This window comes from Zalophus californianus, chromosome 4, assembly GCF_009762305.2.
Source record: "Zalophus californianus isolate mZalCal1 chromosome 4, mZalCal1.pri.v2, whole genome shotgun sequence".
NCBI lineage: Eukaryota > Metazoa > Chordata > Mammalia > Carnivora > Otariidae > Zalophus > Zalophus californianus.
This window is the reverse complement of record NC_045598.1, coordinates 115344472-115359732: the sequence shown is the minus strand read 5'-3', so window position 1 is coordinate 115359732 and position 15261 is coordinate 115344472. Positions and strand designations below refer to the sequence as shown.

Genomic DNA, 15261 nt, shown 5'->3' with positions numbered 1-15261 from the left:
GGTCATTGAACAGCTTGGTGGGAAGCAGCTGGTCATGAACCACATGCACCACGAGGACCAGCAGGTTCGCTACAACGCTCTTCTGGCTGTGCAGAAACTCATGGTGCACAACTGGTATGTGCTGGCTTTTTCTTTCCTCTCCTGCACAGATCTGCAAGCTCTCACTTGCCCCTTCCAAAAGTTCTCTGATAAATGCACTGACGAATGATAGTTTTTTAAATCAGCAATTTTGATGAAATATCTAGAAATGTAGTAATCGAGAGCACTGATACCAACTGCATTGATGTTCTCAAAAAATGTATATTCAAAGTACTAATATCAAAAACAATTACAGGAGTAACTAAAAGGACATTTGTGGCTTAAGAGAATCGTCTTTTTTGGAGTTGAATGGAATCCAGTTGGATTACTGATCAGAGGCTTTACAATTTTGCATGGTTTAACTATTCAGCATATTGTTAACCTGAACGGTTTTTTACTGGTTCATGTGAAAACACTAAAAACTGATTGATCAACTAAGATTCAGCTCTTACATTTCATTCATTATAGCCTTTTGCCTTTGAAGTAACAGAAGTCATGTTTTGCTCTCATTTGTTTTTATTTTTTGAATAAAAATTATTGAATTTTTAAAACAATTTTTAAAACAACTTAAAACAAGATAAATTGAAGAGTGACTGTTTAAATATAACAGTAAGCCTTTTGTGTCTGTGGTGGAACAAACCAGAATTTCCTTTGCCGTGGCTGTTTTTCACTGTGGGTTGGGTGTTGAGTGCTTCCAGTGCTCTAGTGAACAGTTCACGTACCTCTCTGTTCTTCACCATTTGGAAGGATGCTTTGGGGTTGGGCTGTTTTGTGAAGGCGCAGTGAACAAATACACACATTCCTTGTAACTGAGAATAACACTATGAGTACTTCCAAAGGAAAGAATTAATGGTGCCTTGGAAGGCATGCATTTGAAAGATGCAGGCAATACAGTATAGGGAACTATTGGGGAGTACTGCTGTGGCATCATATATGAAATATTATGATGTTGCCACTTAAGCACTTTTGTTCATAAATACTGACATTTATGCATTCTTTCAATAACCACTTTTTGAGCACTTTGTACCCTGTGTGAAATGCTGGGCTATAGATATGATGGAAGGTAGGTGCAGCTTTACATAGGATGAGTGGAGAAGGCCTCTCTGAGTAGGCCAGAACAGCTAAGCTGACACTAATGATAAGGAACTAGCCATACAACCCAAGTATTAGGGGTAAGCATTTCAGGTAAAGGGGATGAGAGGGAAAGGGCTATGAAGCTCGGCTTCTTAAAAGCAATGTCTGGTTGTCCAGAGACAATGGAGGGTGCTGGCGCTACTGGTACAAGTGGGTAGAGGCCAGGGATGCTGCTAAACATCCTACGATGCATGGACAGCCCCCCACCACAAAGAAGTGTCCTGCCCAATATGTCAATAGTACCTGGCTTAAGAGACTGTAATTTGAGGGTGGTATGAGGGCCAGCATGGAACAAGATGCACAAGGAGAGGTTGTCAGGGAACCGATCATGTAGGGTCTTGAGGGCTACCATTTGACTCTTCCTTTTACAAGATGAGTTGAAAGCCATTGGAAGATTTGAAAATGGGAGAATGAGAAGATTTTATATACGTTTTAAAAAGATCTCTGAGGCTACTATCTGGTGAATGGATTGTACACGGGTAAGTGTGAAAGCAAAGGACCATTTTAGTAGGTTCTACTTGTGTTTGAGAGAGGAAATGGCTAGTGGCTTGGATTAGAACACTGAAAGTTGTGATAACAAGTAGTAGATGAACTTGGATAGATTTCAGAGATAGTGCTAGCCGTACTTCATGGACTGAAAGGGTTTTTACATGTTTTCATATACTCAGTGCAAGAAGAAAGGGATCAAAGCAGAGGGCACTCAGAAATGGTTTTTATCTCTTTTGCAAGAGAAAAAAACTTTTCAAGGCTGTCAGTAAAAACAGAATACTTGATTTCTCTCCTTGTTTCATTTTACCATGGGCCACATTTTCAACACAAATGAATTATTTAGTAATTTTGTATCTCTTGGTTTGTTTATGCCTCTTTCTTGAAATTAGTTTAAAGAATATTGGCATTTAGTAGATTTTGAGGCTGTTGCAACCAGCAAGCTTATATTTGCCTTCTATGAAACACAATTTTATTTTCCCTTTTTGTTGAGATTAAGGTTACTGAACTATAAATTCTGTTTTGTTAATAAGAAAAATTCATTTTAATAGTTCTTTCTCATGAAGGATTTATTGTTGGGTTTAGCTTTTTTTTAAATGTGTATTTCTGATGTGGAAGAAAAGATGGGTATGAGATAAGATGTTTACCATTTTTTCTTTGCTAGTGGAGAAAATTTTTTGGTTGAGAATTTTTATTGTTTAAATGATCATGCATTGAAGATGACACATTTGCAATTGGAATATTTTCCTTGAATTTAGGAACTTGATTTAGTTTCTCGGTACATTTTTCAATGTATGATTACAAAAGAGAAAGTAAATGTCTTTATAGCCAGAAACTGGTTTCTTTGCTCTCTATCACTGACTAGCTGATGAGAGAATATCCTTTTTCTGCCTTTCTAATTATGTGCTAAGCTCTTTTAACTTTGTTTTAATTATGATAAATCTCCCTTGATGGAGAAGCTTAATGTCAGTAGTTTCCTATGCTTTCTTTTTAAAAATATTTTCATATGAAGAAAAATTTTGTTGCGACATGTATTTTGTTGTGACATATACATTTCCATGTCTCTTTGTGCCAGAGAATGAAAATTGCTCAAGTAAAGCAATTTATTTAAATGTCAGATTAACATGAAATCGAATAGAATGCAATTCGGAAAGTAAATCTTCTGCAAAGTGTATCCCCAAATGTAAAAAGGATTTTGAATCCATGTCTTTATGCAGGTATCTAATTTGTCTTCACCAAATCGAGCTGGTGGAGACTGCCTTTCTACTTGCCTAAAGTAGACGCTTTCCCCCCGCCCCTGAAAATATGGTACTGGTATCCTAAAGATGTTTATTGATTGAATCTTGCAAAATTCTCTTGGAATTATTTTCACACCAAATACAAACATGAAAACAGAGTTGATTTTGTTTCCTTTTAGCATTTTGTTTTAATTAAAATGAGTTTTCATAAATGATTTATGTTAGTACTTATGTAGTGAAATAAATCAGTTGAACATAATTAAAATATAATCATGGATAAAAGTAGAATGAAAGTCTGCCTGAATGGCAGTAGCAGCTTTTCATGACATTTTTGCATGTTTATCTGTACTCATTGTTTTGCTCGTAGGCCACGCTTTCGGATTTCCTGCACACTCTGGATTTTTTTTCACTTTTTTACCCTACATGATTTTTAGATTTTTTTTGATGTTGCATTCCTCCTAAGGCTTCTGTTTATGAGACTAAATCATAATTTTGGATATGGTAAAGTAATATTTATTTTTTACTGCAGGGAATTTTTTTTTGTTTTAAATATAAGTTTAAAATTACATTTTAAGTATAAATTGGATACTTATGAAATTATAGAACTGAGCTGTCTATGGATTTTGATTTTGATTCTTATTTTAAGAAGTTAAATATTAAATTTTTGGTAACGTAGAGATGGATTTGAGTTTATGTAACAGGGAGTATAGAGTTGTGTATCATGTGAAAATACTTAATTCTTTTTCACGATTTTATGGTTGATTTCAAAATTATCATGAATTGCCGGTCTTAGCATAGCTAGTGTTTCTCCCCTTCTTGATGTCATGTTTACATGGAATGGTGGAATACAAAAAATCTTCATTGATGTGGGTGGGGAGTGGGTGGGGGCTGGAATCGAGTTGCAGGGGAGGGAGGGGACGGTCGGCACTCACCCAGGTTTCCTCAGTTCAGGAAGTCTTGAGCAGGTCAGTCCCACTTACAGCCCTCCTTCTAAATGCTCTTCCCGCACCCGCTGTGCATTCGTGCTGTGCCGCTTGTTCTTTGATCAGTGCTGGATTTTTATATTAATAAATTTGCCAAAATATATAAACAATGACAATGTACTCTAGAGAACTTTTATATATACCCTCAGTTTATACTTTATAATTCAACATCATAAAATGTCATCATTTTTCTCCTACAGAATGATTTTAAATGTAATCAGCCTCTAATTCAGAAGCAACAGTATGTGCATATGGACAGCTCAGGACTTCAGGAAAGAAACACTGAATTTTGTAGGTAGAGGATCTTGTGTAGAATTTTCTATTTGTTTCTAGATTATTTTTCAGTCTTTTTTTTTTAAAGCAGAATAATAAGCTATAAGAGTGTTGTTCTCTCCAGTTATTTTATGTGTAGGTAAATGATAGAGAACTCACTAAGCCAAGTAGATCAGCGATACTACTGTGTTCTCTGATGTTTATGTCTGCTTAGAATATTAGCTATTCTCTAAGTACATAGCCATAAATACAGCGATTAAAATAGTTACTTATGAACTGAACTGAAGGAAAAAAAACTTATGTGCATTAGCTTTTTAGCATTAATAATCATGTTACTAAAATATTCCATGTGATTTTTAATAAGCATATAACATTTCCAGATTTAACATTTTCCAGAATTAATTTAGAAAATTGTGGCCACCCTTTGGGTGCCTGGAATTTTCCACATTATTCATACATTTTTAGTGGAAGAATCTTTGAAAATGTCTTTAGTATCATGTTTGTGTATTTTTCAAAAACAAATGTAACTCGATTAAAAAATATATCAAAACCAATTGCAAGTAAAGAATTCTTGGTAGCCTCTTGTCTCACCATCAAGTCGGTGGCTAACTACTTTGCTAGTTAGAGATGTTTTGAGGCTGTACTAATTTGTCTGGACGCTATGTACCACTTAATTACAGTTGATTTGGAGATGCCATCATAACATAAATCTTAAATTGTTGCAAAGTACCAGCCTAAACAAACATTTGGAAGAGGTAGATAATGAGCATTTAGGCAGTAAAGAATATAAAACCACTGATGGATAATGGAGTCTCTGTACTTTATAATTAAGTATAAAACCAAATGCAGATTTCACACATAAGTGCATGTGACTAGGGTATCTGTGGATTAAATTCATGTCATGGTTTTGTTTGATTAGGGTTGGCTCTTTAGACACACAGGCACCTGATGGAGGTTTCGAAGGATCAGTTAAGCATGGACAAAAGAAAAGCCTTGTCTAGTAAGGGGAGGCAGAGAAAAATGAACTAATTTGCTTTGCTTTTAAATGCTTTTTCTCCTTTCTCTTTTAGTGGGTGGGACAGTTACATTTGTGGTCACATGAATATTTCATTTCATGGGCTTTGTGTGTGTGTGTGTGGGTATGTGAAATAATCAAATAAAGCTCAGTAGAATAGAGTATGCTAAAAATTAGATAAAGATTAAGCAAACTTTATCTTTATTCATCTTAGAGATATAATTAAATTTTTGAATTATTTTCTTAGTTTCATTTAAATATATCATCCAGACGTTGCCTCTTGATGGGGAACAAAATCTCATGGGTAACAAATGGATTGGTAAGTTTTCATCACCACTGAAATTTTGAGGTATAGATGAAAAAAATGGTGATAAGCCTGTCTTATCAAAGACAGCTTTTGATGTAAATATCCTTTAATTACATTTTTATTAAATTTACTTTTTAAAAGAATTATACAGTGATGCATTAGGTACCTAGTATATATCTAACCCTCACTGTGAATTAAATAATGTTCCTCACCAGTTCTCACTTGTTATTTTTAAAAAATGAATTCAGTAAAAACTACCAAAGAGTTAGTATAGGGGCTGGAGGTGTTCCTAAAAGATCAGGTTTCTTACACATACACAGTATCAGAGTTCTAGAACATTTCCCTGTAATTCTCTGTACCTTCAGAAGCTTCTTGCCACACTTTCCTTAAGGGCATGTATTTGCAGATGCCTGAACAAAAATAGTGTTTTGGATGACATTTCCCCTGCCTTGCTAGAAAGCCCAGAAATATCTTATGAGAAAATATTTTAGCATTTGGTTAACACTGTGCTGTTCTATTTGTATCCAGTTACTTTCCCAGTTGAGGGAGTGTTTACTGTTATCCCTGTAATTATTACTCTTGTCTCCAATTTAGGCATGGACGGGCATACTTATTAGATGATTGAATATGTGCTAAAATAGGAAGAAGAAAATAAGGGCATAGCACACAGGTTCAGTGCAGTGTCATGAGGGCTGTGGCAGAAGTATGAGTAGGTGTCATAGGAGCTTGGGAACTGTGCCTCATCCTTCCTGGGCCTTCAAAAGGGAAGTTTTCCTGAGAAGGCGATGCATGGGCTAAGTCTTAAGGATCAAGAAGAAGTTAGTTGGTGAAGATGAGGGTAGAGTATAGGGAGGACTTCTAGGCAGAGGCACTGTGTCAGCATGCTGCATGTGGGAAGCCCCAGAGGTGTCACCAGAACGAAATTGGGAGCCTGGGAGTGGCTGAGCTGTCGCTAAAAGGTCACCTTTGAGGTCATGTGCCGTGCCTTAGTAGTTCAGGAAGATTTAACACAACCACACTAATCTGAAGACCAATTTTATTTCTTCTAGGATTTTTTTTTTTATTATTATTATGTCAGGGACTTACCTTTCTCCTGTAATGTGAACTGTACTTGTTGGCAAGTCCAGAGCTGACACAGCTGCTCAGCGAGCAAGCGAGGTCATAAAAGAACCAGGATTGTTCAGCTTCCTGTTCCCCTATCCCTCGGATGTGGTTTTCACCCTCCTGGTTGCAAAGGAGAAGGGAAATATGAAAAGAAAGTTTTATTTTTTTTAACCGTTTTAATTGGAAAGAATTTAAACTACTGAAAAGTTGCAGGAACAGTACAATGAACTGGTGCTTTTTTCCTCTGGATTCACCACTTGTTGACATTTTGCTGCATCTGTATGTTCTCTTTCTGTCTCTGTCTCTGTCTCCCTGTCTCTCTGAAGTATTTGAGACTAAGTGGCAGCCATTATGACCTTTAGCCCTAAATGCTTCACACATAAGTCCTAGGACCTGGGTTTCTTATATCACCATAGCACTATGATGTGTTCCTGTAATCTATAGCTCATATTCACATTTCCTTGTCTGTTGTTTGTACTGTTGTCTGTAGCAAATATGTTTTGTCCAGTCCAGGAGCATACATTGCATTTAGTTATCCTGTCTCTTTAGTCTCATTTAAGTAGAACAGTTCTTCGGTGTTTGTCTTTTTTAGCATCAATATTTTTAAAGACTACAGGCCAGTTGTTTTATAGAATATCCCTCAATTTCAGTTTGTCTGATGTTTCTTCCTGACTACCTTTAGGGTATGCATTTTTGGGAGGAACACCACAGAGGTGATGTTATGTTCTTCTTAGTGTTTTTATCAGGAAGCTCTTGAGTCAGTTTACCCTATTATTGGTACTGTTAACTTCCACCTCCTTAAAGGGGTATAAGGTTTCTCTACTGTAATGAGCTTCTTTCCCCTTTGTAATTAGTAAGTAATCTTTGGGGAAATACTTGGAGACTATAAATACTGGTTGTGTCTCCCAACAAACTTTCACTCATTTTTTAGTATCCAATGGTGCTTCTTGCAAGAGTCAGTTATTACTGTCATAATTGCAAAATGCCTTTTGGGATTTTATTTTTTATAGGTGTAATGTAATGCCTTTGGAGTCAGCAGTCTGTATTCATCAGTGTGTAGGACACTGAACCTGGAGAAGAGACAATATAACAATCAGTGAAGGATCTTGTGTGGGTTGTGCTGGGACACTGGAGGAGCAGGAGAGGATGGCCAGGCACTTGACATTCCAGAACTTAGCTCTCCTGAGCCAGGAAGAATTTTGTCTTCTATCTAGTGCTTCTTTCCTTCTAGCACCTGAGTACTATTTGATAAGTTTCCCTTCAGGTAATGATCTTGAGAGAAATGTGACTCAATATCAGCTTCCTTTCTTAGTTATTATTTTCTGAAAATGACATTATATCTTTGGTCTCTTCAGGAGTGTTTTTATGATAGACATTATAAAGCTATTCAAAAAACATTTCCTAACCATGCCTTTCATCAGACATTAGTAGTAGAGGTTTTATTTGGCAGCCAGCCTGATGTGTTGTTTTAATGTATTAAAACATTAACACAGTTTTAAGGAAGTTTAATCCTAAGGTATTTAGATGACAGCGGACATCTGTTTTCTTCAGACATATTAGACATATAAATGAATGAGATGTCTTATTTGGTAAGGAGGTTATATGTTGATGGTTAGTGTGTTAGTAATGTTTTGAGATGTAATGTTTCGAACATAATTTTGAGACTGCTTTTTCATTTGTCTAATTTTGTTTTGCCTACATAAGAGAATTGTGTGCATATGTGTGTGTGTGTAGATGTATTACATATACCTATTTTCTAAGATTTTTTGTATATTCTGCATGTTCAGAATCAAGTATGTCCAGTTTATGTTTTGACAACCTACAGCAATTTTGCTATTTTGCTTGTTATTTTAAGTAAGAATATGTGTTCTAATTTGTTAACTTACATTTCTGATAAAATTGAAGGGTAGTAAACATTTATTCTTAGATGACAATAAAAAATCTTTGCAGTGTTTTTGTAGATTGCCAGTAGAAGCTGCATGTTTAAATAGAAGCTGCACAAGAAATAATGTAAATGATAAAATTATAGAAACAAATTAGCCACTAGAAGGTTCTGCAAGAGTAAAACAGGAATGTGATTGGTTCTAGTATACTAGTGAAGGAGTACTTTGGAAACTATGATCTCAACTTCTGTGTATGTGTGCTTCACTTCACCAGGAATGGTTTGTTTGCAAGAAACAAAAACCTACTCAAGTTAGCTTAAATATAAGAAACTCTATTAGATGGATGTCAGAGTAGCTCACAGAATCCAGCTGTAGGTGAAGTCACACAGTTTCACTGAAACTGGGAACCAGAAACCCGTGGGAAGCAAGGCAGCAACTTTTTCCACCTCCCTTTCCTTCTGGCCACATGGGTTCTCGCATCTGTAGCCCATCTGCTTTGTTATTTTCTGTAGGCTGGCTTTTCTGCCCAGGGTCCTGTCGGGGTTTCTCCACAGTTGCAGGCTAACCCTCAGTGTCTTCATGATTGTCCACTTGAGCTTTCTACAGTGCACTGACTCAGTTTGGGTATGCCCTTCCCGATTCCCTGCTTCCTGCTGGGCCTGTTCCTTGGTCATTTGTCTTTTCTGTACCTGATGAAGGGGGAATAGGATTAGAATGGCAGTGAGGAGCTGATTTTTTTGGGTCCACGAATTTGATGTGCCTGTATTATATCCAAGGAGAAATCCATGGGTTTGGAGTTCAGAGCAAGATGTGAGCTAGAGTTTATAGAGCTAAAGCAGTCATTAGAGGTTGGAAGTCACGGCAGTAGATGAGATTACCCCAAAAACATGTGTAGAGCGGGCCTCTTCCTCCAGGAGGTGTTTGGATTAACTCCCTGAAATTGTATGCAAAAGCCTGTGTATAAATATTTTCTGTGGTCAGGGTCCATGCTTTTCCTCAAATTTGCAAAGGGGTCTGGCATCAAAAGGAGGCTAAGAACCACTGCTAGAGACTGAGACAAAAGTATTAAGGGGTCGACAGAAGAGGAGTAGATTTTACCCAAGGAAGGTGGGGGTGGGTGAAAGACTGATGCTAATGAAAAATGGCTACAAAATTAGGAGAAAACCAGGAATATATGCTGCTAGGGAAGCAGAAGAAAGAGTATATTTCAAGCAGGATTGAGTCAGTGGTGGGCAGGGTAAAACACTGCCAAGGGGAGCAGGAAAAGGAGGAATGAACATGTACCTTGGATATGGCAGCAAGAACACCATTGGTGCCCTGGGCCAGGGGCAGGTGCCCCCCCGCCCCAACCGCCCTCCAAGTCCTTGCTGTTTGTATCCACTGCAGCAACCAGGTCTGTTTGCTGACTGATTTAATTACAGCAATCTCTTCATTCCTTTGGTCCCTTCCACACCCTGGCTTTTGTGCAGAAAGGCAGGCAGTGTATATAGATCTTGCCCAGCAATCAGACGCTCCTTTTCTAGACACAGGAACTCATGGATCAGCCCCAGTAGGTTGATTGCCTGGCCTTCCTTCTTTTTGCTTCATTTGATCACTGTGTGCGGCTCCTGGCTCTTTGTTGATGAAAAGAGATGCCATGTCATGCTCATTTCCTGACTTGGTTTGGGTTTAGGGTGATGATTCTGTTGCCACTTCAAGGGAAACTGACTTACCTCCTAGGTGTGAGGAAAGTGACTTCTAATTAACTCTGCCTGACTCCTAAGCCCCAAGTCAATCATCTTCCCAGATCTTTGTAGGAGTAGACCGAATATGGGTTATAAATATTTTAATAAGGTAAATGTAGCTCTTATCACAGCCTTCAAATTTTAGAGTTTAAATTCATACTGTTTGCTTCTTTTTGGGTATCTTGGCTTTTTAAGTCATAGGGGTTTTCTCTTATGGTTAATCATTTTGCTCCTTATGCCCATTTAATGGTAAAGTCAAGAAAATTACATAACTTAAATAGAGTAGTTTAAAAACCTATATTAGCGGTGCCTGGGTGGCTCAGTCATTAAGCGTCTGTCTTCGGCTCAGGTCATGATCCCAGGGTCCTGGGATTGAGCCCTGCATCGGGCTCCCTGCTCGGTGGGAAGCTTGCTTCTCCCTCTCCCACTCGCCCTGCTTTTGTTCCCTCTCTCGCTGTGTCTCTGTCAAATAAATAAATAAAAAAATAAATAAATAAAAACCTGTGTTAAACCTATATTTAAATATTCATTAAAAGTTTTTTTTTTTTTTTTTTTTACAAATAGTTATTTTTAACCTGGCCATTTCAAGACCTGTTTTTTTCTTCCCCCAAGTAACTGTATGTATTTTATTATTTATCAGCATACATCTTCCTTCCTTCCTTCCTTCCTTCCTTTCTTCCTTCTTAGAGTGCACACATAAGCAAGGGGAGAGGGGCAGAGGGAGAATGAGAGAATCCCAAGGAAGCTTCATGTCCAGTGTGGAGCCTGACACGGGGCTTGATCTCATGACCCTGAGATCATGACCTTAGCCGAAATCAAGAGTCAGATGCCCAAACAGCTGAGCTGCGTAGGCACCCCTATTAGCATACATTTTTGAAACACCTTTTTATCATTTATAATCTCTTTGAAGTAATGTTTCTCATTCTTATTATTTTTTTAATGCTTGAGGATTTCAAGAATACAGAAATTATTTGTTGGGTGATAGCAGAACATGTTAGTTGTTTGGGCCTTTGTTCCCTAAATAATATTCTGAAGTTCCTCTAGGTATCATGGTAGAATAGTATCTATATACTATTTGGTAGCCATGATTTACTTTAACCTTGTTGATTTGTTAGCTCTGTGGAAATAAAAAAATTTAAGTACCTTGGATTTAAAATATTAAATATATTAAATATATATTTACTTTTAAAAATTGGGACTGTAAGAATAGACATTTTATATTGTGACAAGTAGAGACCAATTAGTTTCCTGAAATAAATTTTTAAGTTGAAGCTTGAGAACAAAAAAAATGGAGCTCCCAATTTGGAGAAAATTGCTAGGAGAAATTATTTTACCTTAATATCATGTTAAATTAGGGTAAATATAATAAATTATAGGCATATAGGTTGATTATTAAATATAAAAGCAAATGTGGGGGTGCTTGGGTGGCTCAGTCAAAGCGGCTGACTCATTTTCAGCTCAGGTCATGATCTCAGGGTCATTAGATTGAGCCCCGGGTTAGGCTCTGCACTCAGCAGGGGTCTGCTTGAGATTCTCTCTCTCTCTCTCTCTCCTTCTCCCTCCGCCCCTTCCCACTGTGCCCCTCCCTCTCAGATCTTTAAAATCAACAAATAAATAAAAGCAATGTATAGATTTGTCTGTAGAACAGAATTACTACCAAAAGTATTCTCATTTGTGGCATAGCACTAGAAAATAGGTAGCTATTAGAGTAGCTGCTGTTTTTTTGCTTGAATGATTTTTGGCACAGTCTTAAATATAAGTTGTGGTCTAAAATGTTTAAAACAAAGAATTTTCATCTCCTGTACATTTTACTAATGAAAAATTTCACTTTGTGTTTTCTCCACTAAATGATTTCTTATCAGTGGTTAATGCTCTTCAGACCAAGTTGTTCATAATGTCATGTTTTTAGAAACATCATTAATATTCAACTTGAAACCTAGAGCTCTTCCCAAAGAATAATATAAAAACAAGTCATCACATTCTGGCCTTTTTTTCCAGCTATTTTTGCTTGATTTCTGCTCTCCTGTCTCTTTGCTTAACTAGTCTTGAACAATGTGCTAGTTTCTCAGTTGGGGTAGATGATAGTATTATATGGTCATAATTTGCTGACTATTTTCTGTGATGCTTAAGGTTCTCTATCTTATTTGTTGTTATACCTTATTTTGTTAGTTCTGGCTTGACATCTCAGTCAGCCTTTGTGCTGCATGGGTGAGAATTAGAACAGGCAACACATAAATGATGAGCTATCAGGTGGAAATGGTGTCAAAGAGTGCCACATATTGAAGCAAAACACTGAGGAAAATGTCAGAATTCAGTATGTGGAAAAAATCTGAGTTCTGCCATCTGTCTGGATTTATTTAAGTTTATAGGCAAACTGTTATCTTAGCGTATTTTACATGCCAGTTTAATTGACCTAGTTACATACACTTGTGTTAAAGCCAATGTGTGTCTAGTATAGATACTCATATTTTTATTTGAGAGGAGAAATAATGGGAAGGATAAGTTAAGCTAATGATATAACAGAGAGCCCAAAATAACAGTAGTCGAAACACGACAGATGTTTGTTCTAAACTGTCTGTCATGAAATGATGGGGCTACGCAGTCCAGAACTGTTAGTGCAGAGAGATCTGGGCTTCTTCCAGCCCAGCACAGCATGCTGCCATTCCTGGGGTATGGCCCTCATCCTCATGGCTATGGGTGATGTTGGATGGGCCAGGCAACTGGGAGACTCCTAGAATTTGCCCCCCAACACTTCTCCTTATACCTGTTGGCCAGTACTCAGTCATGTGGCTGCAAAGGAACTGGAAAATGCAGGCTTCACTAAAGTAACATGTCCTACAAGTTCATTGGTTCTATTTTTAAGGAGAGAAAAAGGATACTGGAGAACAAGAAGTTCAACTCCCAGAAGTTAAATCTGCTTATATAATCTTATGTATTAAAATGATAAATATATGCTTTGATTTTGATTATTAGGTTTTGGGACCCATATACCTCCCTGCATTGGCATAGATAATTGAGGAAGCTGTGATTATGTTTGGGGTTCATGTTCTTTTAAAATCCCTTCTTTCGTTTTAAGAGTTTTAGAAAAATTATTTATAATCTCTTGAAAGTTAATATTTGGTAATCCTTACGGTAATAGGCATTGCCAAAACTTATGATTTGATGTTTGAAATGTTTATGAAATTAAAACCACTTAAGTAGTTATACTACTACTACTGACTTATTAGCTGAAAAAATAGCTAGTTCTAGATTTTATTTAAATAAAATTCATTTTACTTTAATTTGAAAGCTAGTTTTTGACAGAGAAGGTTGGTAATGATAATTGGTAGCTCCATTAATCTTGTACTTAAAAAATTTATATTGGACTTCCGAATTTGAAGAAGGCTAACTTTACTGGTTATTTTTCAGGGGAAAGTTAGACTCTTCATTGAACAGTAATGTAATGCCACTCCTGTGGGGAGTGTGACAAGCACATGCTTCATTGTAACCCTTGGGGAAAGGCTGTGTGGCCATGTGGAGAGTGGGCCTAGTCCAGGCCTGGGAGGGTCCTGGGCAGAAGGGATATGTAGGAACTCTTGGTAGATTAGGAGGTGGTAGCTAGTGAAGGGGGAAGGAGAGAGCAGGGTGTGTGCGTGGGGGGATTCCAGGGAGAGAGTTATGTATGCACATACATTGAGGTCAGAGAGATGCTGACCCATTTGGGGGAATTTGCACTGGTTCCAGACAGCTTGAGTCTGGTTATGAAGCTGAAAATATAGTTGGAGATACAGTAGTGGCCAGATCATGAAAAACCATCTTTGCTATGCTAGGTTTGGACTCTTCTCTGAAGATTGTGGAAAACTACAGAGGTTAGTAAAAATAATCACAGTGTCATTTTAGAAAGACTGTTTTAGAGACAGTGGGGGGCTGGTGGAATTGGAGGGGTAAGGCTGGAGGGAAAAACACCAGTAAGGAGACTACAGTTTCAAACCAGGCAGTGGATAATGAGGATGTTCATTTAGTAAGGCAGGGTCAGGCGTTGGAGAGAATAGACTATAAAACCTGGAGATAAGTTGGATGTGGGGGAAAAAGAGGGAGTTGGCTAGTGACTCTCAAGGTTTATAGTTGATATTCTTAGTTATGAAACAGAATCAGACAAGCAAACAAAAAACCTCTTACCTCCTTGCATGTTCTATTCCAAATTTGCATAATCCACTTTATTCTCTAAATAGCTCTGAGATTCATTTCAGGTGATTATAAATTCATATTGGAGGAACAACTGGCCCACATGTTTCGGTTTATTTTAGTTTTTGCATATATTGCGGGGAAATGCTTCTCTAAAGAATAATTCTGTAGGCTTAGAGGTTCTTTTTAAGCTTAATTATAAAGCTAATTTAATACACTTTCCACTACATATCATTAAAACATTGAACTTGCCTTCTAAAATACTGTTTCTTTACGGTGGATTTAGTTGAGCCTTCTTAAGTTATGAGCAGATGACGGCACTGTCATCGGTGGAGACCCCCGGAAAGGGGCCCTGGGAGCAGGCCGTTGTGGTCTGCTTGCCCCCCATGCTCGCCTGGGCCCTGGTGGGGCGGGAACCTGGAGGCCGAGACCCTCCCCCACTTCTCAGCAGCAGGGGGGAGGGTTGGGCGAGAATAAATGGGGAGGGAGTCAAAAAGGAGACCCGGAGGAAAAAAAGAAAAAAGAAAAGAAAACCCGTGGGGCGGAAGAGGCAGGCGGGCGGGGATCCCAAACTAATTTAATTTAAAATAACTTCAAATAATTTCAAATTTTGTTTGAGCATTCTGCTAGTAATGAACTGGTTTAGATTATGAAGTATTTGGTAGGTTTAATTGCTGGCATCTTTATCTCAGCTGGTGTTTCAAAACATTTTCTTGTTAGGAGAAAAAGGCATTCTTTTTCAGGTTCTAACTTCCCTGTAGGATTCATCAGCTATTTTCACTCAACAGTTACTGACCTCTTAGAGTATGCCAGGAACTGACCTAATACTCAAAGAAGATAAATTGACATTCTCTCTACTGTCATGTACTTAA

The 15261-nt window shown here is 37.6% G+C and overlaps 1 protein-coding gene across 5 annotated transcripts in view; it reads left to right on the top strand.

Moving 5' to 3' along the window:
- ATP6V1H (ATPase H+ transporting V1 subunit H) overlaps positions 1-15261 on the top strand; it is a 124043-nt gene that overhangs the window by 94138 nt on the left and 14644 nt on the right. For 4 of the 5 annotated variants that reach the window (XM_027610489.1, XM_027610466.1, XM_027610474.1 and 1 more), the window contains one exon: positions 1-114. The exons of the other annotated variant lie outside the window; for it this stretch is intronic. In XM_027610489.1, coding sequence (XP_027466290.1) covers positions 1-114 — 114 coding nt within the window. The remainder of the gene's footprint in view (positions 115-15261) is intronic. 5 annotated transcript variants of the gene reach the window in all.